This window comes from Biomphalaria glabrata, chromosome 1 (genome assembly GCF_947242115.1).
Source record: "Biomphalaria glabrata chromosome 1, xgBioGlab47.1, whole genome shotgun sequence".
NCBI lineage: Eukaryota > Metazoa > Mollusca > Gastropoda > Planorbidae > Biomphalaria > Biomphalaria glabrata.
Window position 1 is genome coordinate 49,026,320 of NC_074711.1, and position 27,263 is coordinate 49,053,582.

At 31.3% G+C, this 27,263-nt stretch overlaps 2 protein-coding genes across 3 annotated transcripts; one reads left to right on the top strand and one right to left on the bottom strand.

The window, feature by feature from the left end:
- Nucleotides 1-899: 899 nt before the first annotated feature.
- LOC106064552 (cAMP-regulated phosphoprotein 19-like) lies at nucleotides 900-26,058 on the bottom strand. The gene is made up of 3 exons (XM_056040971.1): nucleotides 25,755-26,058; nucleotides 9,031-9,144; nucleotides 900-2,283 (listed from the first exon to the last, which is right to left on the bottom strand). Exons 1-3 carry the CDS (start codon nucleotides 25,839-25,841, stop codon nucleotides 2,092-2,094), a joined length of 393 nt encoding a protein of 130 aa, XP_055896946.1. The 5' UTR covers nucleotides 25,842-26,058; the 3' UTR covers nucleotides 900-2,091.
- On the top strand, nucleotides 13,323-19,122 carry LOC129928140 (uncharacterized). Of its 2 annotated transcripts, none has more exons than XM_056040964.1 (5): nucleotides 13,323-13,412; nucleotides 17,082-18,390; nucleotides 18,509-18,573; nucleotides 18,720-18,801; nucleotides 18,908-19,122. In XM_056040964.1, exons 2-5 carry the CDS (start codon nucleotides 18,147-18,149, stop codon nucleotides 19,069-19,071), a joined length of 555 nt encoding a protein of 184 aa, XP_055896939.1. In that variant the 5' UTR covers nucleotides 13,323-13,412; nucleotides 17,082-18,146; the 3' UTR covers nucleotides 19,072-19,122. The 2 variants fall into 2 exon arrangements, with proteins under 2 accessions (XP_055896939.1, XP_055896929.1); XM_056040954.1 differs by having other exon boundaries at nucleotides 13,331-13,859.
- Nucleotides 26,059-27,263: the final 1,205 nt, after the last annotated feature.

A 27,263-nucleotide genomic window follows, 5' to 3' on the forward strand; every position in this document is an offset into this window, starting at 1 on the left:
GTTTATTATGGATGGGACACCCCCTGAAAATTATTAGTATTATTATTTTGTATTTCAATAAACGGGCCTCATTTTAACGATCAACATAACCATTGTTTAGCCCGTGAATTAGTGTTAGCTTTCACAATGACATCTCACGGCCCGCTCTTTCTTTCATTCTATCTTTTCGCTCATTTTTTTTTAACCTCCGCATCGCAATTTATCCTACATAGACTTTTGACTTGATTTGTTAAGACCTCGTTATTTAAAATAGTAATAATAATTAGTAAAGTTTAGTTTAAATTGTTTAATTTTTTTTCTAACCAAACTAAAATGAAAAATTAAAAGATGCCGAGACAATGGGAGAGTTTATTTGTCTATACGCAACCGCCAAAGAGGATCAACGTAATTAATAATAGGGCATACGGTACTTTTATAAGCTGCCTCTTTAAATCTTTATACTAATTTCTTCATAAATACAAATATAAAATCAATATAATGACTTTGGAATCACTTGTTATATTAATAGCTGGATATGACCCGCGGGCCTTAGTTTGGGTATAACTGATCTAGTGGATTGGATTTAGATATAGGTCAAACATGGCAAATGTTCCGGTGACATTTTTTTTTAATTTTGCCACGAAAATAAAGTATGAAACCAGTTTAACCTACAAATTCATATAAAATATAAATACTGTGAAAAAGGGTAATGTACACAGATCTAGCCTTTCCACAGCATGTACTAAGCAGCACCTTCTCGTAGTGACAGATGGAAACTTTTTTAAGGCAGTGAAATATTAAACTAGTCGGTACCCGGTAATCTAAAATGTGAAATACCGGTGGGGCATTCCATTTTTAACTGCTTTACGTGTAGGACCATACAGTCATCGTTAAAATAATTAAAAACAAAACAAACCAAATGATGGTCATAGAGAAGAAAACATCTATTTTGTTGATCTGTAACAGAAAAATTATTAAAAAAAAATAAAATTATTATAATAGAAGGATCATCATATCAAGCAGTCCCCCCCCCCCCCCACCCACCCAGGAGAAAAGAAAGTGACATCATTTTTTAGTTGTTTTTTTTTTCAATATGTTCTTGGACCTGTTTATAATTACTTTAATTAAAATATATATAGATCTAATATTTTATTTGTAGGGCGTCTTAGAGAAGTGGAATAAAAATGCTAACTACAATAAGTAATTTTCCTTTTATATAAATACATGTCAAATGAGCAACCAGATTAATTTATTCGACATCATAAGTAATACTGCCAAATCAGATCTATATGGAAATTGTCTTGATTAACCATGTTAGAATTATAGGATTGAGTTTTAAAAATTATGAATCGGTTGCACAAGTTACGTAAAATAATTCCAGGGAAAAGAAAATTTAGAAAATTTAACATTTTGGCCCTGTGTGCTAAATTTGTCTTGGATCTTAAAATGCATTTTTACAAAGATTAACTGAACATGAAAAACATATCAAAAGTGAAGAAGTGAATGCATTTCTTCTGCATTTTCCAAAATCAAACATCTTACAAGATTATGGAATAGTTGCCAATTAAAATATAGTCAAGAATTTAAAAAAACAAAAATATTTTAAATTTTTTGGTACATTTTTTTCCAATGAGTTGAAAGAGCTTTCATGGTTATTCTCAATAAGAATTTCAAATGTATATTCCTGAAAACTGTATAAAAATAATATATTGAAAACTACCCATGAAAGACATTTCCAAATAACTGAACACACTAAGGTCTATTCTATGTGATGAATAAACACAATCAGGAAAAAATATTTTTTTTCATATTATATTTTGTTATCAGCTAGTGACTTCAATAGTAACATTAAGTTCAAAGAAAGAAAATGTGTTTCAATTCTCAGTCAGAAACTTCAATGTGTAAGTGTTTAGACCTTAACACCAAGTGAAAAATTATGTGTTTTTTTATTACCGGTACTTTGGTTTTCTACACCACAAAACACAACACAACTTTTAATAAAAGCAAAACATTATTTCCACTTAATTCACATTATCTTCCTCAAGAAAAGATCTCCACTGTTGTCTTCCTTAGAAAAATATTTTTGTTTGCAAGAACTCATTAACTAACACATCATATTAACTCGCCGGTGGCCAATTTACTTGTTACAAGTGATGGTTTTCTAGCCTGAATATTTTCTGGAGTTGGTATTGTCTCACCAACAGCTTCTGCCTTGATTATTTTCTCCGGTGGAGGAGGAGGCTTAGATTTAGCACTAAGCTTTGCTTTAGCCATAGCATAATCACCAGAATCAAAATACTTTTGCTGAAAGAAAAAAAAAAAAATGTTTTAGTTTGTGTGTTTTTTCTTATATATAAACACTATAACCTGTTACTGCTAGTGATACATATTGTTATAGCCCTTAGTAAATGACTCACAATATTAGTCTTTAGTCCTTTTTTACAATACTAATTAAACACCATTCACCATTTATGTATGGTACACTTATTAACTCCACACAAGGATTGATTTTCCTGAAGATAATGAAACATGTTCAAAAAAAAATCATGTTTCCATGTCCTTTTTCCTAATTTTGTTTCTTAGAATAATAACCAAATTTGAAAAGAGAATATTTCAATAAGAAAAACAAAAAATACTTAAAAAAAACAAACAAAGCTTATAAAAAGTGTAGTTGTATCAATTTGTTTGGATCAGTCATGTCATTAAATTTGTAACAGATCTAGACCAACAACAATAAATCTGTGCAATAAATAATATTTTTACCTATTGTTTTTTGTTTAGTGCTATTTCTAGCTTTTAGCTTTCTCAATACGCTATGATCCTATCACTTGCTTATCTGGACTATCTGGGCGGATTTGATCATAATTGGTTTTTAAAAGCATTTAAAAAAAAAAAAAGGGAAATGACCTAATTTGAACTTGTGACTCACACCTCCTCAGGCCGACATGATAACCACTCTGCTAGTGAGGTACTTATGATTAGAGAAGATTGTAAATTTATGTATTGTTTGTTTCAATTTAGAGAGGCAACCTATTCAGCTAATATAACCACTATAATCAAGTGCAATTTTTTTCCCTTGTTTGGGATACCAAACAAAATAATTAATTACCAAGTTAAGTAACTAATTGGTAAATTTTTTAAAATTGATTTCTGAGTTGTCAGGCAAAAAGATATAATTGTGTACAATTTTAGCTAGATCCGAGATTGGGTGTCAGAGAAATAACATATACAAACTTTTTACCAGACTAACAGACACAGAGAGAGTTGATATAAGCTTTGTAAAAAAAAAAAACATGCAGCAATATTTAGTGAAATATTTTTTAATGAAAGCTTTATACTGCTTTGCCTTTGTTATGAGTATTTTTAATTAAACTAACCTCTATACAAAAAAAAAAGTGTTCTCACCTTTTTTTTTCTATTAATAGCAGAGCTTTTTTTTCTTTTTTATTTAATAAAAACAAGTGAGAGAGTAAAATGTGTGTATACAACATTTTCAAAGATCATATATTTTCATATGCATTTTATTTCAAGGACGCTAAAGACTACAATTAATGGCCCTAAAAAAAAAAAAGGGGGGGGGGGGGCTGAATTGTTGGTAAAATAGAATATGCATTTACATTACCAATTGGAAGTTTGGGGTTCATGTCCTGATATACCTCATTCCATCTATTAATTAAAAAAATTCTCTACCACACTAATTAGAAGTAATATAATACTATTAGGTATTATTTTTAGATAGGCCAATAGATGTTACACCCATTTAATCAACTCACTAGACTAGTTTTATGCAATTCTATATGTGCACAAATGACTATATTATTTCTCCAATTTAGATTGACATTTTATTAAAGTAAAATTATTTGGTGTTTACCAGGTTATTAGGTTAGACAGCAGTTCTCAACCAGTTGGTGCACATTCCCTGAAATTTTTATAAAGTGTGTGCGAAGACAGTCATTACTTAAAGTTTCTCCAATCCAACTAAATACCTGATACACATGCTTCACTACAGTTGAAATAGTTTATATATATATATATACATATCTGTTAATCTGTAAATGTTTAAATCTTCGCACATCAGCGCTCGCGGAAAAAAAAAAGCGATACTATCTCTTGGTAGATCTAATAAAAATAGTCCATTTCCAGGCATTGATGCACTGATCTATATATATAGATGCCTTCAGGTGAGAGTATGGTGGAACAAATCGCTCCGCCTACCTACAAAAATCTATGTCTACCAGGCGGTGGTTCTCTCAACCCTTCTATATGGCTCTGAGACATGGACACTATGCAGAAAACAACTAAGACTTCTTGAGCGCTTTCACCAAAGATGCTTGTGCTCCATCATGGGCACACGGTGGCAAGAACGCACTACAAACAGCCATGTCCTTGCAAACGCTGGTATGGACGGTATAGAGGGACTTCTTATGGTCTGACAGTTACCCTGGGAAGGGCACGTATCCAGTAAGGGAGACGAACGCATGCCAAAGGCAGTCTTTTTTGGTGAGCTAAAAGGTGGTCGACGTAACAGAGGCGCCCTACGGAAATGCTTCAAAGACCAGCTTAGGCGTCAACTTTCCTCGGCTGACATAGAAGAGAGCACCTGGTTGCATGCGGCCTCAGAACGAGGCAGCTGGAGGACACTCACAAAGGCCGCGGGATACACATTTTAGCCCAACAAAAGAAAATCCGCTGCTGAGGACAAAAGCAGACGACGAAAAGAAAATTTAATCGACCACATGCGGACAATGGTTATGCTTGCCCTGGATGTGGCAAAATATGTAGGTCACAGCTGGGGGTGCACAGCCACGGGAAATACCGCATTCCTCACTAATCTTCGGACTCGAAGACAAGCGTTATTATTATATATATATATATTTGTGATTAAGCGGCCCCCGAAAGAGGAAAAGACGCTATTAGTTTTGTGTGGAATGTCTGTCTGAAAAGATAGTAAAAATCCGACATAATAATATTTTAGAGCATTCAAAGTTCTGATGCAACGGCTACTTTTTTCTTTTCTGAAACCGAAAATCACTTATGCGAGCAGTTTTCTCATTAAAAAAAAACACACCACTTTTACGACTATTCACTATTACTAGTAACAAACATGGGAGGCTCCTTAGTAGGGGAGATGACTATTTTCCATATTTTTAACACATTTATGCAAATGGTTTTAGATTTTTATTCAAAAAATTATTTTTTTTTACATTTATATTGCTAAGTTAAGTAAGTTCTGTTATACTAACTACTACATTTACACACAAAAATGTTTACTTTATTTCTTAAGAGAAAAAATCTATTTAGTATGCATACAAGTTAGACATAATTTAAAACAACAATTAATAAGTAGTTTTTCATATTTTCGTGTGAAATGCAATGTACAAACAGTAGAACACTGAACTAAAGGAATTTTTTTTTTACGAAATGTTTTTTTTTCTTGAGGAATAAGAGATTGTCCCTTTACAAAACAATTAGAGCAATTATATATTCATTATAAAACATTAGTTAGGCCAGGTTCACATCTAACTTCACATTCACCTATCCTTTGGTTTGTGGACCGCTGGGGCACCACACAAGATCCATCAACCTTCTTTCTCCATTCTTCTCTGTCATTTGTCTTTGATAGAATTTCATTCAGATGAAAATATTGAAACCTGCCTTTTTTTACCTGCCTGGGTGGATCACTTCGGGGGCCGATTTTGAGTTTGTGTCTCCACACAAACTGTCTTTGTAACCTTTTTTTAAAATCTATTTATTTATTTTTTTGCTTTAGAAGGAGAAATACGTATTTTCAGGTGATAAACCGTACTCGCATATTTTCGTGTCCATTTGCGAACAAAATACGCAAGATGTGTACTTGTAGGCAACTCTGCATATGTCTTGCATTTTGACAACTTTTAAACATAGCAAAGCTCACATATCAACATGTATTAATATATAGTTGTACGTGTATATAATAAGGATTGTATACATATAATCTAGGAAACAAAGTATCAAATGACGCACCCTTTCAAGGGAACTTAATAAACGTCTGGCCAGGGCCACTAGTGCTTTTGGACAACAGGTGAAAGTTTGTAGGAATAAATCGCTCGCATGTCTAAATAATCAATGTCTATCAAGCAGTGGTTCACTCGACCCCTCTATTTATATGAATCTGAGACATAGGTATTATACAGAAAGCAACTAATATTACTGGAACACTTTCAACAAAGATGCTTGTGCTCCATCATGGACATACAGTGGCAAGACGGCAATACAAACTGCAATGTCCTTGCGAACGCCAGCATGGACAGCATAGAGGGACTTCTTATGGTCTGACAGTTATGCTGGACAGGGTATGTATCTCGTATGGGGGACTGCCAAAAGCAGTCTTTCTTGACCAGCTTAGGCGCCAACCTGCTTTAATTGACATAGAAGAAAGCACCTGGTTGCATGCAGTTTCAGAATGAGACAGCTGGATGTCATTTACAAAGGCCGCAAGATACACATTTGAGAACAAGATTACAAAGACAGTTTGTGTGGAAACACAAACTCAAAATCGGCCCCCGAAGTGGTCCACCCAGAAAGAACATCCAAATGAAATTATATCATAGACAAATGAGAGATAAAAATGGAGAAAGAAGGTTGACAGATCTTGTGTAGTGCCCCAACGGTACAGCAGATCAAAGGATAGGTGCAAGTGAATGCAAAGTTAGATGTGAACCTGGCCTAACTAGTTCCCCTTTCAGACCTTGTGGTCTATAGGGCAGATGAAGTAAAGTTCATCTGTTTTTGTGGCCTACGGTTAAAGAGGGTGTCATGTAGCCAGCTCAACAACCAACCGCCTTTATTTTTCCCCAACTAATATCAGGTACCCATTGGAGCTGGGTGGACTCAGAGGCGCCTAAGGATTCCGAAGTTGAAAATCCCAGTCTTCACCAGGATTCAAACCCGGGGACCCCGGTTCAGAAGCCAAGCGCTTTACCGATCAGCTACTGCGCCTCTCCTGGCCTAACTGAAGTCTTATAATTGATGTAATTGTTTTGATAAGGTCCAATCTCTTATTCAAATGCTCAAAAAAAAAAAAAAAAAAAAAAAATCGCAATAAAGAAAAAGTTCATGAAAATGAAGTTTACAAGATAACTATTCGTTTTAATTTAGGTCTAACTTATAATGTATACTAATTAGTTTTTTTTTTTGAAAAACTGCTTGCATAACTAATTTTAAAAATTAGATTTTTCGCTTTCAGAAAAAAAAAAGTAGCCATTGCATCAGAACTTTGAATGGTCTAAAATATTGAGAGGTCGGATTTTCAATATCTTTTCTAGTTTACGAGATCTAAACGGGACGGACTGACAGGCGAACAGACATTTCGCAAAAAACTAATAGCGTCTTTTCCCCTTTCGGGGCCACTAAAAAAGGAAAATCCACGAAGACGGCAAAAAAAACCCCAACTTAATCAACCACCAGCCAGCAATGGTTATGCTAGATGTGGCAAAATATGTAGGTCACAGCTGGGAATGCACAGTCACAGGAAATACTGCATTCTTCGTTAATCTTCGGACACAATGACAAGCCTCATATAATATATATATATATATATATATATATATATATATATATATATATATATATATATATATATATATATATATATATATAACCAGGTGATCGAGCCTTCCTTATTTGAATAATTTGTTGAGGAAATATATTTATTTATTTTGGATCGGGTAAAGACTCCCTATTTGAAAATTTCCTTTCGTGTTCTTTTAGTTCTAAATGTCAATGTATATGGCGATTAGAAAAGAATGTCTCTTGGTAAAGACTCCCTATTTGAAAATTTCCTTTCGTGTTATTTTAGTTCTAAATGTCAATGTATATGGCGATTAGTAAAGAATGTCTCTTGGTAAAGACTCCCTATTTGAAAATTTCCTTTCGTGTTCTCTTAGTTCTAAATGTCAATGTATATGGCGATTAGAAAAGAATGTCTCTTGGTAAAGACTCCCTATTTGAAAATTTCCTTTCGTGTTCTTTTAGTTCTAAATGTCAATGTATATGGCGATTAGTAAAGAATGTCTCTTAAGTCCCATATAGAACATATTCATCTTCTTTTTTGAAGTAACATTTGTATTTCATAAGATAAGATACAGTCTACAAAAAAAGCACCTCTTGTCAATTGTTTATGTTGCCGAATTATTGGCTGGAATAATGTCTTCGCAGTGTCACAAATGGCTACATTCACTTTATTTCCAAAGAGACTTAAAAACATTGCTTTCATATTTTAAAGAAGCGTTCCAGCTAACTAAAAAAGATTGCCTTTGGCATATGTTTGTCCCCCATACGGGATACGTTCTCCATCATGGACATACGATACTCCTACATGACTGTCAGACTCTAAGAAGCTCATGCCGGGGTTGACCGAGATTTATAGTTAAACCAAAAGAGGCATCAGCATATGCAAATTCATTGACTGCAAGCTAAGTATCATGTTCAGTGTGAGCAAGTATTGTAATAATTCACCAGCAAAACAAAAACTAAATAAAAACTACAGGCAAGGCTCAACATTTTATATAACGCAATAACTAATCATGCATCTGCAAATTAAATTTCTTTATTCTCCTTCCATAGTTCCATAATTAATCAATGTACAATAAGGTGGTGCGCAAATGTTTAATTAGGCCAAATGAATTATTTAAAACTTGTCCTTGTTTGCAAAGAAATGTTTTAGTGTACTGCTGTAAGCCTAGTGCTGTCAAGTTCTTTTCTTCCTGGATGTCACGGAAAATTTTCATTCATAAACATTCTAGCCAAAATTAATTTTTCCTAAATGAAACATGTTCAAAGCAATATAACAGTCGACCTCAAGTTTTCCCCTTGTGGCCAATGAGTTGACAATTTTTTTTCTCTTTAATATACCTTGACATTTTAAAGAAGTTTTCAAAACAAAATTTATAAATATACAATATATATATATATACAAATATATATAAATACATACAAGAAGAGTATAGGATATATATATAAATAATCAATTCATTAAATGATTTTTAAAAAATAATGAAAAAAGATGCATACTCCTCCCTTTTGAAGTCTTTTATTTAAAAGTGCTGATCCACCACCTCCTTTAGCCAAATTAGGATACTTCATTTTTAACTTTTCTTCTTCTCTTTGTTCAACTTGTTTTTTATCCTGCAATACAAAATTATTTTTGCAAAAATTAAATAATATAAAAGATATTTTAAATTAACGTTTTGAATTTTTGGCACATTTTAGGCCTAAGGCCATGTCGTGCCCAAGATATTTTTCTGCGGATCTTAGTTTTGGGTATTATACTGATCTACTGAATTGAATTTGGATTTATGTTCCCACATAATTAAGAACAGCCATGAAGTCTTTCAATCAGGGCTAATCCACCTTTTTTGTAGACCTCTGCGGGAATGGAGTCAGCTCCTGGGGATTTTCCGCTTGCGAGCTGTTGAATGGCAAGATCAGTCATCCATTTTTTTCATTTATTGGTACTTGCTGTAACCTGTCTATGGCTGCTTCATTTATAATGGAAGGTGTATTGAGAACCTTTTCGAAGTGCTTGGCCCAGCGTTTTAGGATTTCTTCCTTATCTGTCAATAGGATTGTCCCATCAGCTCAGCATTTAGTAGAGAGGATGAGCCTGACTTTAAAGGTCCATAGACTTCGTTTATGGCATGGAAGAAGTTCTTCATGTTATGCTTGTCAGCAAATTCCTGTATTGTTTCCACTTTCTTATTAGCCAGGTATCTTGCATTTGGCAGACATACATACATAACATACTTTGTTCTTTATAATATAGATAATACACCATATTAAATGGATCTCAAACAAAATAACGCAAGAAAAAGAAATTATAATAACCTTTTTTTTTTAGGATACGGTTTTACTTCCATAGTTAAAGATGGAATGCGTCACTTCTTAAGTCATCATTCTATAAGTGGAATCCATGAAGTCAAAATAACTATTTGATAGCAAATATGCCGATAATGATAGCTAGTATTTTAGATATAGGATTTGCTAATTAAATGATGGTAATTTTAAAGACGAGTTTCTCTTTTGCAAATGCATTGAAATGATTACAACACAGCATGTGATGTATAAGAGAAAGTGGTTTCATTTTTGGAAAGTATAAAATCTCTTGGAAAAATATTAGTGGGGTCTGCCACAGATGGTGCTCCAAGTTTGCTAAATTGTTCGTCTCGATTTCAACATTTGGTTTGGTATAGAAAGAGTCTCCAAATGTCAATGGAATTCACTGTACATGATTCTTTGACAAATATTAGTAATGAAGACACTTCCAAAAGAATTAAAACAAGTAATGAAAAATGTCACTGCAAGAATCAAATGCAACATGCCTCGTTTTGTTTGAAAAATCTGTTCCTTAAAATAAAACTTCAGATTGGCAAATAATTGGATTTATCAACATTTTATAAAAATAGAAAGATATGAACATTTTATTACAAACAAATAAATAGTAACCGCATATTGAGTTGGTTAAAAATAAAATATGAATCTATAAAAAAATGTATCTAATATAATATAAAGCAGAAAGTAAGGCATATATGTATGTATATATGTAGGTATGTCCCGGAGAGAAATCAAAACCGCTAAGACTAATCTTGATAAAAATTGTCATAAATGTTTAATGGATCATGGCAGAGACCGTAGTGTATGTTTAATGTCCACCCAAAACCTAAATTTACCTCCATTAAAGAGCAAAACTTTTTTAACAATATTTAAATTTCATCACATGAATATGTGCGCTAAATGGTATACACCTATTGTCATTCTCTTCTTTTATTTTTGTTGCAAAATAAAAGGAAGGAAACCATGTTTAATATAGGTCTAAATCCAATCCACTTTATCAGTAATAACCCAACTAAAACCCGCAGGCGGCGTGTAATATTTGACTAAAATAAAATACTTTTAGTTTTATTGTAAGCACATTATCCTAAGCTCAATTTTGATATATGCTAATATGGATAGCAAAGTGATAAAAATAAGCAAAATGGTACACACTTGTTTTTTTAACTTTTCAGAAAATCTCATGCCATGGTTTCCATTGCTTCAAATACTTCATTGAAAATGTGTCAAAATTGAATGTACTTTTTAATCTATTGGACCCATAATTAATAACATTCTATACACCTCATTGGAAAGCTCAGAAGAAGAGCTTTAACTTTAATATATTTAAGAGAGAGAGAGATCTATATGCTATAAAATATATATAATACTCTAGTTCCTAGATCTAGACTCTACATTTTACTAGACAAGAGAGTCACTAGCAGTAGCTACAGTTAGAGAGTTACTAGAGTGTGACTAGAGAGTAGAGTCTATAGAGTCTAGATCTAAAATAGTACTAGAGTCTAGATTTAGATATTGAGTATTTAATCTATTTATATTATAATTTTAGATTTAGAGTAAAGCTGCCATATCAAACAAGTTAAGCCAAATCGCAGAGGTTTTTTCACATTTGAATTTTCGCAGCTCAGTAATGGCTAGACCTAGAAAAAAATGAAACCATCTATAAACTATAAACCCTTCATCCATAAAATTAGAACTTAAATAATATAGATGTTACTTCAAAAAAGAAGATGATTACGTCCTACACGCTGCAAAGTTTCAACATGCATAGTTATAACAAATCTAATGTCAAAGAGGGGTGGGGTAGGTATGACAAAATGTAAACTTAGCCATTTTTTTTTCCTTGACTATGATATCGAACACCTTGTAAACCATGAAAGACAAAATGCATTTTAAAAATGTTTTAATCATCTTCTAATTCTTTTATTTCAGTTGTTTTCTGGTCAAGCAAGAGGTGAACTACCATGTGCAAAAGAAAAGAAAAGACTAATTGCCATACACATGTTACAATGATAGTTCAAAATTTAATATATATAAATTATTGGGGGGGAGGGGGGGGGGGAGGAGAGAAGGGAAGTAAATCTGCAAAATAATTTTTGTTAATTTGTACCAATAAAAAAAAAAAGTTTTTTTGTCAAAATAATGTTTAATAAGCATATATATATTTATAACTTGCTTGTATGTTTTGTTGTCTCTTAGTTACAAAAAATTTACTGATTATGTTTATTTTTGCTTTGAACATTAAAGAAAACATTGCATAAAAATACATAAGTATAATTTGATAAATATTGTAGCATTTTATAAACTGACAAACTGTATAGAACATCACTTCTAACTCTGAATAAGTTTAATGGAAAGCAAAGGAAGTGTAATATACATGTTTTCATTTCACTCCTGAATCCAAATATATAGGTCAAGCTTGTAATGCACCATGGGGCTACACAGTAGCCTTAGTATCGGAAGCACTCCCATTCATGTGTATTTGGTCAAAATAGCACGCTTTCATACCAGTGTAGTCTAGTAGAAAAATGATGCTAAAAATAGAAATTCTGTACTAACCATTAAAATAAAGACATTAATAAAAATACAGTGATATGTTCAATACTGTATACAACAGGGGTGTTTGATATGGCAGCTTTATTCTAGTAGATCAGTAGACTTGAGTAGATTCCCCTCTATCTTAACTAGATCTATATATATGAGTGTTTCTCCAGTACTGGTTACAACTAGGTGTTGGTTCACTAAAAAGTCCGTATTTCATAAGATTGTTATTCAAATGTGACAATTTGCATTACATTGCATTAAGAAATGGTTAATCTATAAATTTTGATATTTTGAGCTCATAAGGTGCTAGGGAAATATTGAAATTGTAAAAAATGTGTGAAATTACTACCCAAAATGGCGGCTTTTGATGTAACACGGAACACCATGGTATGATTGAATTAATATCGTACTAAAACCAAGGGGCATAAAACTTCCATCTTTGTTGGAATATGTTAACAAGATCCTCATATTTCAATGTCATTATTTAGTTTTTCTCAAGGTTATCAAAATATTGATTAAACACTGCCACAAAAAGGCGTTTGAGGCGCATCGCGATGTGTCCCACTTTATACGGAATTACAATCCTCTATGAATTGTAAACAAGAAATAAATAATATGCTCAACATTGCATTTCTGTTACAACAAGCATTAAAGATTTCTTTTAAAGTATTTTTTTTGTTAAAAGCTTTCTAAACATGCATAACGAGCTTAAAATAGATCAAGGTGTCCCAGATGAAGCGCCTGTGCTGCGTGTGTTAAGAATGGGATTATTTTTCCCACGACACTACTTTTTATGAATGAGAGTTCTTTTGAGCATCACAGGTATTGTGTAGAACAAAAGAAGTGCCGTTTCCGCTGGAAATACTAGCGTAGTAATTAACAGGAGTACGTAAACAATAGAGTGTCCCACAATTAACCATTGATGCGCCTCAATCGTCGACACGATCAATCGCCGGCAATCTTGCACAAAAACCTCATTTAATCTGTTTTTTGTGATCTTTTGTGAATCAACAACCCATCAGGTACGTAGATATTTCATTATTCTACTGAAATTTAAGCTTATTACAAATAAGTTTGATTGCAATATCCAAATCGAAGTGCTTTTTTTATTACGAGGTTACTAAATTTAACCATTCAATCATGACGTCACGTGAAGCGTCTTGAACACAATTTAGTCTTAAATCGTAAAGTTAATCAATTTTAAAGCCTGTTACTAAACAAAAAGTTTATATTTCTAAAACAATTATGTTGATGTAATAGTAGACGTGTGTAGGGATTTAAAATAATTAATTTGTTTTTATTTTGAGAAGTAAATTGGATTAGGCGTTGAGGCGCTCCATGGGACCCCGTGGCGGTGTTTTCCATGCATAAATTATGGCGTCACATGTAGCGTCTAATGCGAGTTCAGGATTTGTTACGTTTTCTGTATTCATGGAAGTTTTAATTAAGATTAAATGATTTTAATATATGTAATAAACTATTTTCATAATTAATCATTTTAAATGAACATTTTTTGACATCTTTCATTTCATATTTTTTGTAATTTTACTTTACATCGTTTGGGGCGTTTCAGTGGACACTACTCCGTTTGTTTACAAATGGTGTCCTAGTTTGCGTCTGTTAAGTCCAAATAGATTTTAGTGATAGTTTGTTAAAGATTTTACAGTGTCAGATAATATTAGCTACATCTAAAAGAAATAAAGCGGTACTGTTTAAGAAATATTAAATAATTAAAATTTACTTATTACTGTAAATAAGATTTAGAACTATTAGATCTTTCGTTTGAGGCGCATCTCGGACACTTGTCTTTAAAACTTTAAAGAGCTTAACTCTAGATCTAGAAATCTAGACTGATTAGACCTCTAGACCTAAATCTAGATTTACTCTAGATCTAGATCTAATTATGTAATTCATTATCTAGATTTACTCTAGATCTAGACCTAGATCTAATTATGTAATTCATTATATTATAGCTAGATTTACTCTTGAGTCTTATCTTATCTTATCTTATATAATACAGACGTTACTTCAAAAAAGAAGATGATTACGTCCTACGCGTCATGCATTTAGTCATGCATATTAACCAATGACTTAAATTCTGCCAAGTCACTGGTTTTCCTGGCTAGCTCAGGCAACCCATTCCATGCTCTAATAGCACTAGGGAAGAAGGAGTATTTGTACAAATTTGTCCTAGCATATGGGACGAGGAATGTGCCTTTATCTTTGTGTCTTTCAGAGTATTTTATTAAATTTTGTTTTTGTATTTGAAGATTATGGTTCAGTGTTTTATGTATGATTGCTACTTTACTTTTGAGCCTTCTGTCCTGAAGGCTTTCTAAATTTAGTGATTTTACTAAAGGTGTTACTCTAGTCAAATGTGAATATTCGTTTGAATCTCACTGCTCTATTTTGTGTCTGTTCCAGTTTCTTAATGTTTTCTTGAGTTGAGGGGTCCCAAACGGAGGATGCATATTCTATTATTGGCCTAACCAAGGTTAAGTAACATTTTAGTTTTATGTTCTTATTTGATTTATAGAAATTTCTTTTAATAAATCCTAATGCTTTGTTTGATTTTTTTGTAGTTTCATCAATATGTGGATTCCATGATAGTTTTTCATTTATTATAACACCTAGGTATTTTGCGTTTTTAGTCTGTGATACTGGTTTGCCATGAATAAGATAAGTGGAATTAATTTGTTTTAGTTTTTTTGTTACTCTTAACAACTGACATTTTTCTGGGTGGAAAGACATGCTCCAATTTGATTCCCATTTCTGTAATTCATCTAATTCTCTTTGTAAAATATCTGTGTCTTGTGTTGTTTTTATTGTTCTATATATTATGCAATCGTCTGCAAATAATCTGACTTTTGTTCCTGAACTAATGCAATTTGGTAAATCATTTATGTAAATTAAAAATAGTAGTGGACCCAAGACTGTACCTTGAGGTACACCTGAGTTTACTGTTATCGGTGTTGATTTAGAGCCATTTATTATTACAGTTTGTTCTCTCCCTATCAGAAAGTCTTTAATCCACTGATGCAGTGGACCATTAATGCCGAAATATTTTAATTTTTTAAGCAAACTATGCTGGTGAACTTTGTCAAAAGCCTTAGAAAAATCTAGTAAGATAGCATCTATTTGTTCACTATTATCTAAACCTTTTGAAAAATCATCAATTAGTCCTATTAGTTGTGTTTCACATGATCTATATTTCCTAAAGCCATGTTGGTATGGTGTGAGGACATTATGTTTGTCTAAGTGGTTTATGATGTTGCTACATATTATGTGTACTAGGATTTTACATGTGATGCTGGTAAGTGATACTGGTCTGTAGTTTCCTGGGTCAGATTTTTCTCCTTTTTTAAATAGGGGGGTGACATTAGCTTCTTTCCAGTCCTTTGGTACTCTGCCCTGGTTAAGTGAAGCCTGAAAGAGTATTTTGAACACTGGGGCTAGCTCATTACTTAGTTCTTTGAGTAATCTAGCTGGAATACCATCAGGTCCAGAAGCTTTATTTGGTTTGGTGTTGGCTAATAGTTTTTGAATTCCATTTTCTTGTACTACTATATCTTCTATGTTGTCTACTTGGTTCAAATTAATATGTCTTTGTCTCCTGGGGCTGAGAATGCTGATGCAAAGTATTTGTTTAGAATGTTTGCTTTAGTTTCATTATCATTATGTATTATGTTATGTTCATCTTTTAATGGCGCTACGCCTGTTGTTTCCATTTTCTTAGACTTAATGTATGACCATAGGTTTTTGTTGTTATCTTTAGATATTACATTGTTTATGTATTCACTCTGCAGCTGTCTGCTTACTTTTTGGGTTAAGTGTTTAATTTTTATATACTTTTTGTAAACTCTTTCTGCATTAGTTTCTTTAAATTTTCTATAGAGGTTTTCCTTCTGTTTACAAAGCTTCTTTAGTCTATTATTAAACCAGCATTTATTTATTTTGTTTGATGTGTATTTAGTTGGTATATGATTTTCTATAATGCTTTTAAGATGGTTTTTAATGAAATTCCAGAGGTCATCGACTGGTTGGTTAATGTCTTTGAATGTTTGTTGAAAGTTTAGTGCAGCTTGATGTAGTTGTGAGTCTTGATCTAGACCTAGAGTAGAGTAGAATAGTCTAGTCAGTCTAGATCTAATTCAATATCTAGATTTAGATCTAAACTAGATTATATTATTAGATTAGAAATCATTAGATCTTTTATGAATCTAGACTAGTGACTCTAGACTAGATCATTTATGACTAGATTTAGAATCTAATTTTAGATTTAATAATATATTTTTCTTTAAATTGACCAGTATCTAGAAAAATATCTAGAGACTAGATCTATATTATAGACCTATTCTATATTAAAATGTAGATAGTATCTAAAACAAAGTTTGGTTTAACCTGCACTTAATTTCCATTGTATTGTTTATACAGTATATTCAATTATATTGTATTCAGTTCTTTCAGTCTACCACTGAATGATTATAACTTAAGTTAATATAATTAACAGTACTAGTCCTATACTATTGATTGAGTCTATCCCTATCAAGCAATTATGGGCATTACTAGACTAGATTTAAATAATGCACCAATATATAATATATTATATGTTTATGAAATTTATTAGTAGGCCTATATTATATATAATAGATCTATTTATTTAGATACTTATACATTTTTATAAATTACAGATTTCAGTAATGGAGTATCTGTTAGAGTTTCAAGGCGTCTACAAGCCAAGAAAGACTCTAAATTTACAAGCATCAAAGCCTGAGTCTCTAACACGTGTTGCTGTTTTAGAGCGGAGAGAAAAGGAAAGGTTGAGAAAAGCTGCATACAGGGCCTAGTTAAGCCCACATGAAAAAGCTTGGATAAACAGAAAACGCAAAGAAAGAAAACAGCAAGCTAATAGTCCACTTAATGTCATCTCAGCAGAGGTTGGTGAATCACTAGGTACTGGATTCCAGACTCCAGTGGCAAAAAGAATGGCTGTTTCAAGGGCTTTGATGAAATTGTCTAGGTCACCCAAGAAATATGCTGCAGTTTTTGATGGTCTCACACAAATATGCTGCCCAAGAAAAAGTAAAGCTCTCCATGACATACGCTTTCTGCGCCTACCTGAGAGAAGAAAGCTCATCTTTCTAAACAACATTAAAGAAAGTATCAAAACCTAACTACACTCCACCAGCAAAAAAAAAAGTCATGTCTAGTGCTCATAGACAAGTACTCTGCAGTATCCTTAGTAAGTACAACAAACTCAGAGGTTGTGCTACTCATTTCTAACATTTTGGTCAAGAAGTTTTATGTCCAAGTGCAAATCAGAACAAATTGCAAGAAAAAAAATGAAGTGATTGCATTGCACAAAATGCCTTGGAAACAATATTCATTTTTTACAGTAGAGGGGATGTCTCAAGAACTGATCCCTCTCAATCATCTGTTAGTGCTCAAACAGGAAAACGTTTCATGCAAAAGCTACTTAACATAAGATGCAGTCTTGCTTATGTGAGTTCTGTTTGAAGATTTTTCTTTATATAGAGGGCATTAATCAATTTCTGATCAAAAAAGGACACAGAGAGCTGACATTAATAAATCCAGCTTCATCACTTGACTTAACTCTATGCCCAAGAACTAATGCCAATTGTTTTCATAAGCTGCAGTGCATTGAAAGATCATGTAGCAACTGTGGTGTGGATTTAATTAACAAGTATTGAGCCTTTAAAAAATTGCACGGATGAATTAGCAGAGTGGAGTATAGTATGTGGTCAAAGATGACGGCTGAGTATGTTCAGAGTGATGGTACACTGCAAAAGGTATCAAAGTGGCGACCAGTAAATAAAGAAGGATCTTTCAATGACATAGTGAGAGGTATTACACCTAACACTATTGCTTACAGAAATAGAAGCTGTTTCTGCTATCCATGCAGAAATTCATATGGCAGTCAGTGCCTGCATGATGAAATATGTGGCTCTTGGAAGGTGTTCAAACTTCAGAAACAAAATGGTAAGTACTTGTATTTATTTATTTTTAAATAGCACTTTACAATTATCTGAGAAAAAAACATTATTCATTTTAAAATTACCTAATTGATTTCTAAATGAAATTGTTTCTTTTTCTTCAGTAGTGCAATCTCAGTCAAATCTTGAAGACTCTTTGGATGTCAGTCCCATATGCTCAAATTCAAAGGTAAAGAGCTTTTACATATAAACATTTTCATTGAATCTTATGTTACCTGTATTGTATAAGTTGTTTTTTAATAATATACCCTGCTAAATAATTTTAGACTCATTTTAGAAATTAAGTATTTCAGCCTCATGTTGTTGTTTTTTCAGGCCCAAACAATTTCCTTCACTCATCAAAAGTACATTGTAAATAGCTGTGTGATTGTCAAGTATGGGGAAATATTCTATCCAGGTATAATTTTTTGCACTGTGTACCTTTTAATTTCAATAAACAAGTTCAAAGTATGTTTTAGATTGAAGTATTAACTTTTCAACATTGCTGGTAATTTTTCCAACAGGAGTTGTGATAGAAGTCCTGGATGATCAGCGCAGAAATAATTTTTTAAAAAGGCACAGAAATAAAAGAAATATATTTGTATATCCAGAAGTGCAGGACATACAGTTAGTGTATGCAGACATGATTGTTACTGAAGTGATGTTGATACCAATGGCAATAGTTTGAGAGTGGAATGTTTTGATTTCTGAATTTGTCAAATAAAATTTGTGTACAGTTTTATGTGTTTTCTTTTCTTTCTTTTTTTTTTTCAAACCTTTTTCTGTGTGTTAAAACTAACAAAAGATATAAAATATATATTTGTCAATAATTAAAAATAATAATGATCATTCACTTGTGCACAGATAAGACAAAAATGTAAACTTATAAACATTATTTAAAAAAATGGTGTCCCATGAAGCACCTGCGACATTTTGTGAAATTAAAGCAGCATTTTTACAAATGGGTACTTTATGACTAGAATAGTGAACTTAATAATAAGTCTAATGGATCACTTTAGTGCAAAAATAAAATAATTTCTATATTCTCACAGAATATCTTTTAAAAAAACTTTAACTTGTAGTGTCACAGGTGCTACGGTGTCCCAATTTTTGAATTGAGCTCAAATCCACTTTTTCTATGCAAAAGCATAAATTTCAGTATCTAAAGACTAATATCAATAAAGACAGTTATATTATGCTAAAATACAATGAATTTATCAATTGGTTGTTGTTAAATTATCAAGTGGTGTCCCGGTGATGCACCTGTGACGCAAATGGGGGTACCCCTTGAATAGACACTGCTGTCAAAATCTACATCTTGCAATTCATTTTCTATTGATAAATTCTTAAAGTGAACTGGTTGAAGAAGTGAATACAGTTGAAATGAAACCAAAAACTTTAACTTTAATTTTTAGCATAATGTGACACTTTTTGGCACCAGTACTGGAGAAACACTCATATATATATTATAGTTTAGGTAGATCTATAGATTATTAGGCAATATCTGCACTTAGCATCAGTATTTACACCCCCAGGCCAGATTTTTGCGTTGTCAAGGCGCTGGATCAATACCAAAAGCATTATTAAAAGAGGGAATAACCACTAGAGATGGGTTTTTTTATACCGACTCTAATCATGGATAGGAAGAGAGAAAAATAAACTAATAGAAATAATACAGCTATAGAGCCGACTCACATACACCTCTATATAAAATACTGACCCTAAATATGGATAGCTATGTAGAATGAATAAACAAATAGGAATATAGACTATTACTAGCAGTAGTTTTAAATAGGGGGAGGAGAGAATATATATATTTATTATATTCTTATTAATAAAATAATTACACAAAGTAGTGGATGTAGATGTGGAAAAAAGTATTAATCTAGTATTTGATATAATATATATATATATTATAGACTAGGTACAGATTTGTTAAAATGTGAAAGAAAAAAAAAGAATTTAAATAGATCTAGATCTAGGACTTTAACAGTTATAGACTAATGATGAAATTATATAAAATACTGACTGTAAATACAGAGATAGCAATGTTATGTATATTTTATATTATATAAATATATAAAAATGAATAAATAAATAGGAATATATATATATAATAGATCTAGCAGTAGTTTTAAATAGGGGGAGAAGAGAATATATTATATTCTTAGTAGTTAAATTAAATTAGAATTACAATAATTACATAAAATGATTATAAAAATGTAGTGGATTTTTTATTGTGAAAAAAAAAAAGCATTTATATATAGATCTAGAATTACGACTATATAGACTAATGATGCAATTATTAAATAGATAGCAATTATGGAGTAATATTTTGATTACGATTTAATGTGCTGTAAACATGTAATATATATATATATATATATATATATATGATTATATGTAATATTTTTAAGATAAAGTCGAGATCAATATTGAATTTAAATACATATCTAGTCCTATCGTACAGTTACATCTAATATATAATCTAGTCTGATGTTGAAATTAGTAATTCTATGACATTATATTTGTATTTCAACCTATGATGCTGTCAACATATGTATAATTTGTACGATAAAATGGACATCAAGATTGATAATATTTTAGCCTTTTAGTTAGACCTTATTAAATATCAATAGAATATTTATTTCTTTCAACACTGGATGGGTGGATTAGTTGTTTTTTTTAACCAGTCAATAATGGATGGTTAGGTTGATGGATTAATGTTGTTTTATGTGTATATATATATGGAATGTAATATTATATCAATTACAATATCATAGCCAACGGATCAGTTTCCTCTTCAACTTCTCAGTGATGATGCCTTGTTCAATAGCACTACCACCCTTTAGCGCGAAATTTCCCAACAAAATATGAATTATGATAATGTGTATAAAAGTACTGGATTTGAATAATGGAAAGTCCTGGTCAGTATTCTTTTGTTGAGGTCACTATCTTCTTCAATATTAATAAAAAAGTATGCCATATTTGCAGAGAAAGATAGATCTAGCTTTAGTTAAATCTAGATCTCATGATCTAGTACTCTAAAATTTTGTCTCATTCTCCTTTTTCACCAATCATTGGTGACCAATGTTTAAAATGCATTTAAGTAAAAAAAGTATGCATATAATCAAAATAAAGATGTAAATTACATTGTAATGGCCACAAAAACAGCGAGTTGTACGGATTCATGTAAATTTTTGTAATTGTAATGTCCGGAATAAATAAACTGAATGTACTACTAGAGTAGTTTAAATGCTGTTCGGACACCTATAAGCCAAAATTTCTAAGTTTGATTTTGACATTGCATTATTTGTCAATGGTTTGACATAGAAAAGAAAATGAAGCATAAAAATCTTCATTAGTTTAAGGAGAATAAGGATGACTACTTGTATTTATACTCCTAACCTATATTTGTTATTATATTTAAGGTCAAAGAGGCCATGTGTTTTCATTTAATTCAGACATATTTGACCTACATTATGGCGGAAAACAGATTTCCCACTGAAAATGCATTTTTGAAAGTCAATATTCATTATCTCTGAATTTAGGCCACCTGTAGCGTATTTTTTAGATCTGATACGTAGATCTATGTTTGTGTAAGCTTCATAAGCAACATTTTGTGGAAATTCGTTTTTATTAAGATTTTGTGCGCTTGTGAAATTCACCAAGTAGGCTATTCACGACTGACAGGTTTTACTTGTGGTTTTATGTGATCCCCTTTGAAAAGGTAAGAAACATATTATTTTTATAGTTATATGAAAAAAATTGCCTACTTATCATTAAAAATGGTTGTTGTAAATGTTCAAGGAAAAAAAAAGTGAATTGAATGGTTCGTTTGTCCTAGATTTAAAAAAAATAGCCTCAATGCAAATACGAAAATTGGCTGTCGCGAATGTACGCTTGCCGATATTTATTTATTTACACTTAAATATTACCAATTTTAATTAGGAAACACATATTTTATTTTAGAAATCATATTGCAATATTTTCGTACTTATAAAAGAGGAAAAACTATAAAAAATAATGTTTTATTACGTTTTTTTATAAACCAATCGGAAGTGGTGTCGTCGAAATCGGAGGGCTTACGCTTTTTTAAAAACTTGTTTTTTCAATCATTCGCTCTGAATCCTCGAGAAAGAAACATCGCTTAAAGCGATCTCAGTCCGAACTATCCATAAGACAATATTTTTTATAATATTATCAACTATTAAGGTAATTATTGTACTTAATACTAGGTTGTCGCATCCGAACAACCGATTATCGAATAACTGGACATCAGCAATAACGCACGCGTGCTAAACAGGCTAAACACTACACAGCGTGATGCCGCATGGAGATCGATATCTTAATTTTAACTTATATTTTATAATCTAGATCTAGATTATAGAATAGCTAGATCTATAATCTATATCAGACCTAGCCCTAGTCTAGATCTAGTGATTATATACTGTCTAATAGAGGCTAGATCTAGAAAAACTTCTACGGCGACTACAAGTGTATCAGTGTTTTTTCCTTTGTAAATTCTTTTTACTAATGCCAAGAAAACCAAGATCGGGATAAAAGATTGGATTGTAGATATAGAATCTAAATGTTTAGATTAAAATTAATTACGGTATTGCTAGATTAGATCTAAAAAAAATGCTGACCGGTAAAAAATTGAGTGCTGTATCCCTTCCATTGTTAGATCTAGATTCTAGATCTAGACAGTAATTTAGATCTAGGTCTAGTACTAGTAGATCTAGACTAGAGCTACCAAAATAACGCAGATACTACATTTTTCTTTATCTAGACACTAGATATAATAATACTTGTTATGTTTGTGGTTTATAGATCTAGACTAGTCTAGATCTAAGACTAAATAGTAATTCTAAATCTCTATAGATATAGACTATAGAAGAATAGATCCACTTATCATCTTATGACTTAAACTTAAAGACATCGTTAAAAATAACAACAAACACATATAAACCAAATATAAATGTTTTTATTTCTTTTCTCAGCAACATTTACAACAGATACAAAAATTGAGATTATTTGAGATAGTAAACAGAAAACACCACGCACTTCTAGCTTAAGCCTATTATTAGGTCTAGAGTCTAGACCTCAAATGCCTAGATCTAGAAATGATCAAGAACAAGATCTATTTATATCTTGATAATAGTTCATTTAATATTAGATCTTTTCTAGTCTAAAATACATCTATACATTTTATCTAAAATTGATATTGATATAAATAGTATATTATACTGTATTTATGTAAAAAAAATGAAGATAAATATAAGAAAAAAAAGTGAATTTTTATGGTAGGGTGGGCCGAAGAGGAGACTTATTTATTAGTTATAAATACATTTTAAAGTTGTTTGTTTGTTTTTTCAAATGTTCTATAAATATACTTTACTTTGTGACACAGTTTTATGTTAATAATATTGTGAATTTGTGAAATTCATGGAATATTGGACATATCTTTTGTGAATTTTGGATTTTTCACTATTAGGGGTAAGTGTGTATGATCTCATTTTTTTATGTTAAATACTTGCCTGATGTTAATGAATTTACTTTTTTTGGATTCCTCTGTTCTTGGGCATTAAAATTGATACATATTATGTCAAAACTGATAATGATTTTGTTATTCAGGATGATGATAAAGTATAATTTGCAACTTTTACCGAGGGGGTGGGGTATGGGGGGGGGGGGGGCTCAATTGATAGGCATAAATGTCTTAAAACACATGTTTATATATTTTTTTCAAATGTTCTATAAATATACTTTACTTTGTGATACATTTTTCTATTAATAATATTGTGAATTTGTGAAATTCATGGATAATTGGACATATCTTCTGTGAGTGATGGATTTTTCATTATTAGGTGTAAGTGTGTTTGATCTCATTTTTCAAGTTAAATAATTGTCTGCTGCTTCTGATTTTATTTTTTTTTGAATTCCTCTATTCTTGGGCAATAAATTTGATATATAATATGTCAATAATAGCCAATTTGAAATTGATCAAAAAAATGGTCCTAAAAGTAGAATGTTGAGAGCTCAATTTGCTTTCCGCCTTATTTGATTCTGGACACCATAATTTATTTCAGACAGTCTCTATATTTAGGCATCAATAAACTCAGATTCTAATTCTATATTAACATTTAAAACTAAATTTTAAGATCCCCCAGCATTGCCCCTAACATGAAATCATTAAGATGTTTTCAAATTATGCATAAATACGAAAAGAAAAAAAATATTAACACACTTACTCTACCAGCATTCTACCAAAATTAGGTACAACTGGGATAGTGACTTCTACATGAACTTTTAGACTTATTCTATGTTTGCATGATTAGATGTGTGTTGAATGTTTGTATTTTTTGTTTATTCATTTAATAAATTTCTAATAAAGATGATCTTTGTAGTACAGTACAGATTAGGATGACCATTCTTGCTCAAATATCTGAATCCTCTGATATTCTCTCTATTAGTCTATAGTCTATATCTATATAAATTATAAATCTAGATCTATTTAGTAGGTCTAGATCTAGGCATTTAAAATTTAACTTCCTTTAATGTACCAACTCACTCCAAACATTTGCCCATTTATTCTCTATAATATAAAAAAACAACAACAAACAAACAAATATATAGATCTAAAACAAGATCATTAACATTGATGTCCAAAACTGGCTATATATATCCGAAATAAATCTTGGTAAGAAAATCGTAATTTAATTCAAATACCCTATAGGGCAGTATAGGGTATAGTATAGTAGATTTAACCTATTATTTATTAGTATTAACCTATAATTTAGATAGATATCTTCTATTAGATATTAGATTACTTTTTTTTTGTATGGAATCAAATTATCAAACAACTTGGCTTATGAATTAAATAAATCAGCTACAAAAACAGATTGCTGGGTTCATTAGCATAGACTAGCTCACACTAAGTCACTAAGCCAATCAAAAAATATAGTCTTAACCCTACTTATAGGAAGAGGTAAAGTCATCCGGGTTAACATCTATATTCTATAGACTAAAACAACAACCTGACATTTGAAATTCTTTTAAATTTCATTACATAAAAAGACAGCTAAATGGAAAGAAATTGGGTCAGAATCAGTGGAAAATGGACAAGCATATTATACAGCGTGCTAGTTTCATATTAAAATTAAATATCAAAATAAAGATTTAATGACCACAAAAACAGCGAGTGTCCGAATTCATGTAATGTTCGGATTAAATAAACTACTCTAGTCAAAAATAAAAATAATTATTCTCTTTTTAGTAAACTTTATTATTGATTATATTAATTATAATATAATATAATTATAGAATATAAGTATAAGGTCTAGATCTACTAAGTATGAAATAATTTACCGTTACGTTTAAGGCATTATCATCGTCTTCCTCTTTTACAGTTTCACATGTATTTGAGGTCCTGACTTCAATAGAATCCGACGCCATCTTAATTATATTAAATATTTAAAAACTTTCTAGATCTAGTTATATTGGGTAAGATGGCTGCAAAGTAAAGTTCTAGATATATAGATCTTGACCTTGTGGTGCCAACTCTAAATGGAGATTAATTATTATTTCTAGAAATTATCTCCAAAGCTTCGTCTTAAAAAATTAATAGGGTTTGTTGGACTAGTCCGTTTCGTTTCTTTGATTAAAAAGTATTGGGCCGGAAGTTGCTTTTTTCCCTATATATCTTTGTATTTTTCAGTTCTCTTTTTAAATTAAACTGACATTATTATGCTATAATTTTAAGTGTACCTGATAGAGAAAAAAATTCTGCACAAAAATACGGGTAGTTGGGATATAACCCGATAGAGGCTATAAAAAGAAAAGACCTGAAACTAGATAGTGAAACTACACATTTACAGTACTTTATTTGATGAGTATTTTACCCAAGATCTGTATTGTTTTTTAGGACTAGCTTATTTCATGTACCCGGCATTTTCCGATACACAATTTCATACACAAAATAATTGTTGAAAAAAAATGTAGTGATTTTAAACTTTAAATGATTACTTAAAAAGGTGTTACTCTAATCAATTTTGAATATTATTTTGTTATGAATGTCAGTGTTTATTTTGTGTCTTTTCCATTTTCTTAAATTTTTCTTGAGTAAAGGGGTCGTTTTTCTCCTAATGGGTATACCTGATTTCTCAAAGCAGCCTTTGAAAAATATTGGTCCTAAATAATGCTATGTTTATAAACGAAAAATCGCATGGCTGCATTATGAAGAATGTACGTGTTAGTTCAATATATTTTATATTACTAGGTAACTATAAATAACCGCATAAATAGACGTAAGTTTAATTTTTTTCTCATAAGCTGAAGTACTTGTATTTTTGAAAAACTAGTTTTCCATGAAAATGTAAATCATAATATATGTTATAGTTGCTTTTAGATGAGTGCAATGTCCATCAAATTAACTGAATATCTGCCTTCACCTTTAGTAATAATTCATAACTATTAAGGTCAGGGCCATGTCTACACATTAACACAGTAGCTCCTTTTAGGTACAGACTATTTTTAGAATGGCAAAATTATATAATTATACTTAATAACATATATACCGTTTAGCATGGTCAACACATATGTCACACATATTTTTATTTTTTTTAAATCCTTTTATTTATTTTTATAACTAGATAACTTTCTGTTATGAGAAAAGATGAGATTCTTGGACTCCTGCATAGCACCACCTGAAAGGAAAATCCCATCATGTTGCAAAATAAAAGTCTTGGACCAATTTTAATTTAAGATATATATATTATACTGTAAGCTCTATACATATTTATGTATATCCTGTCATTCAGCCAACAGGTTTGGATTTAGTATTTCTTTAAATCTGTTTGATATTGTAGGCTACTTGAA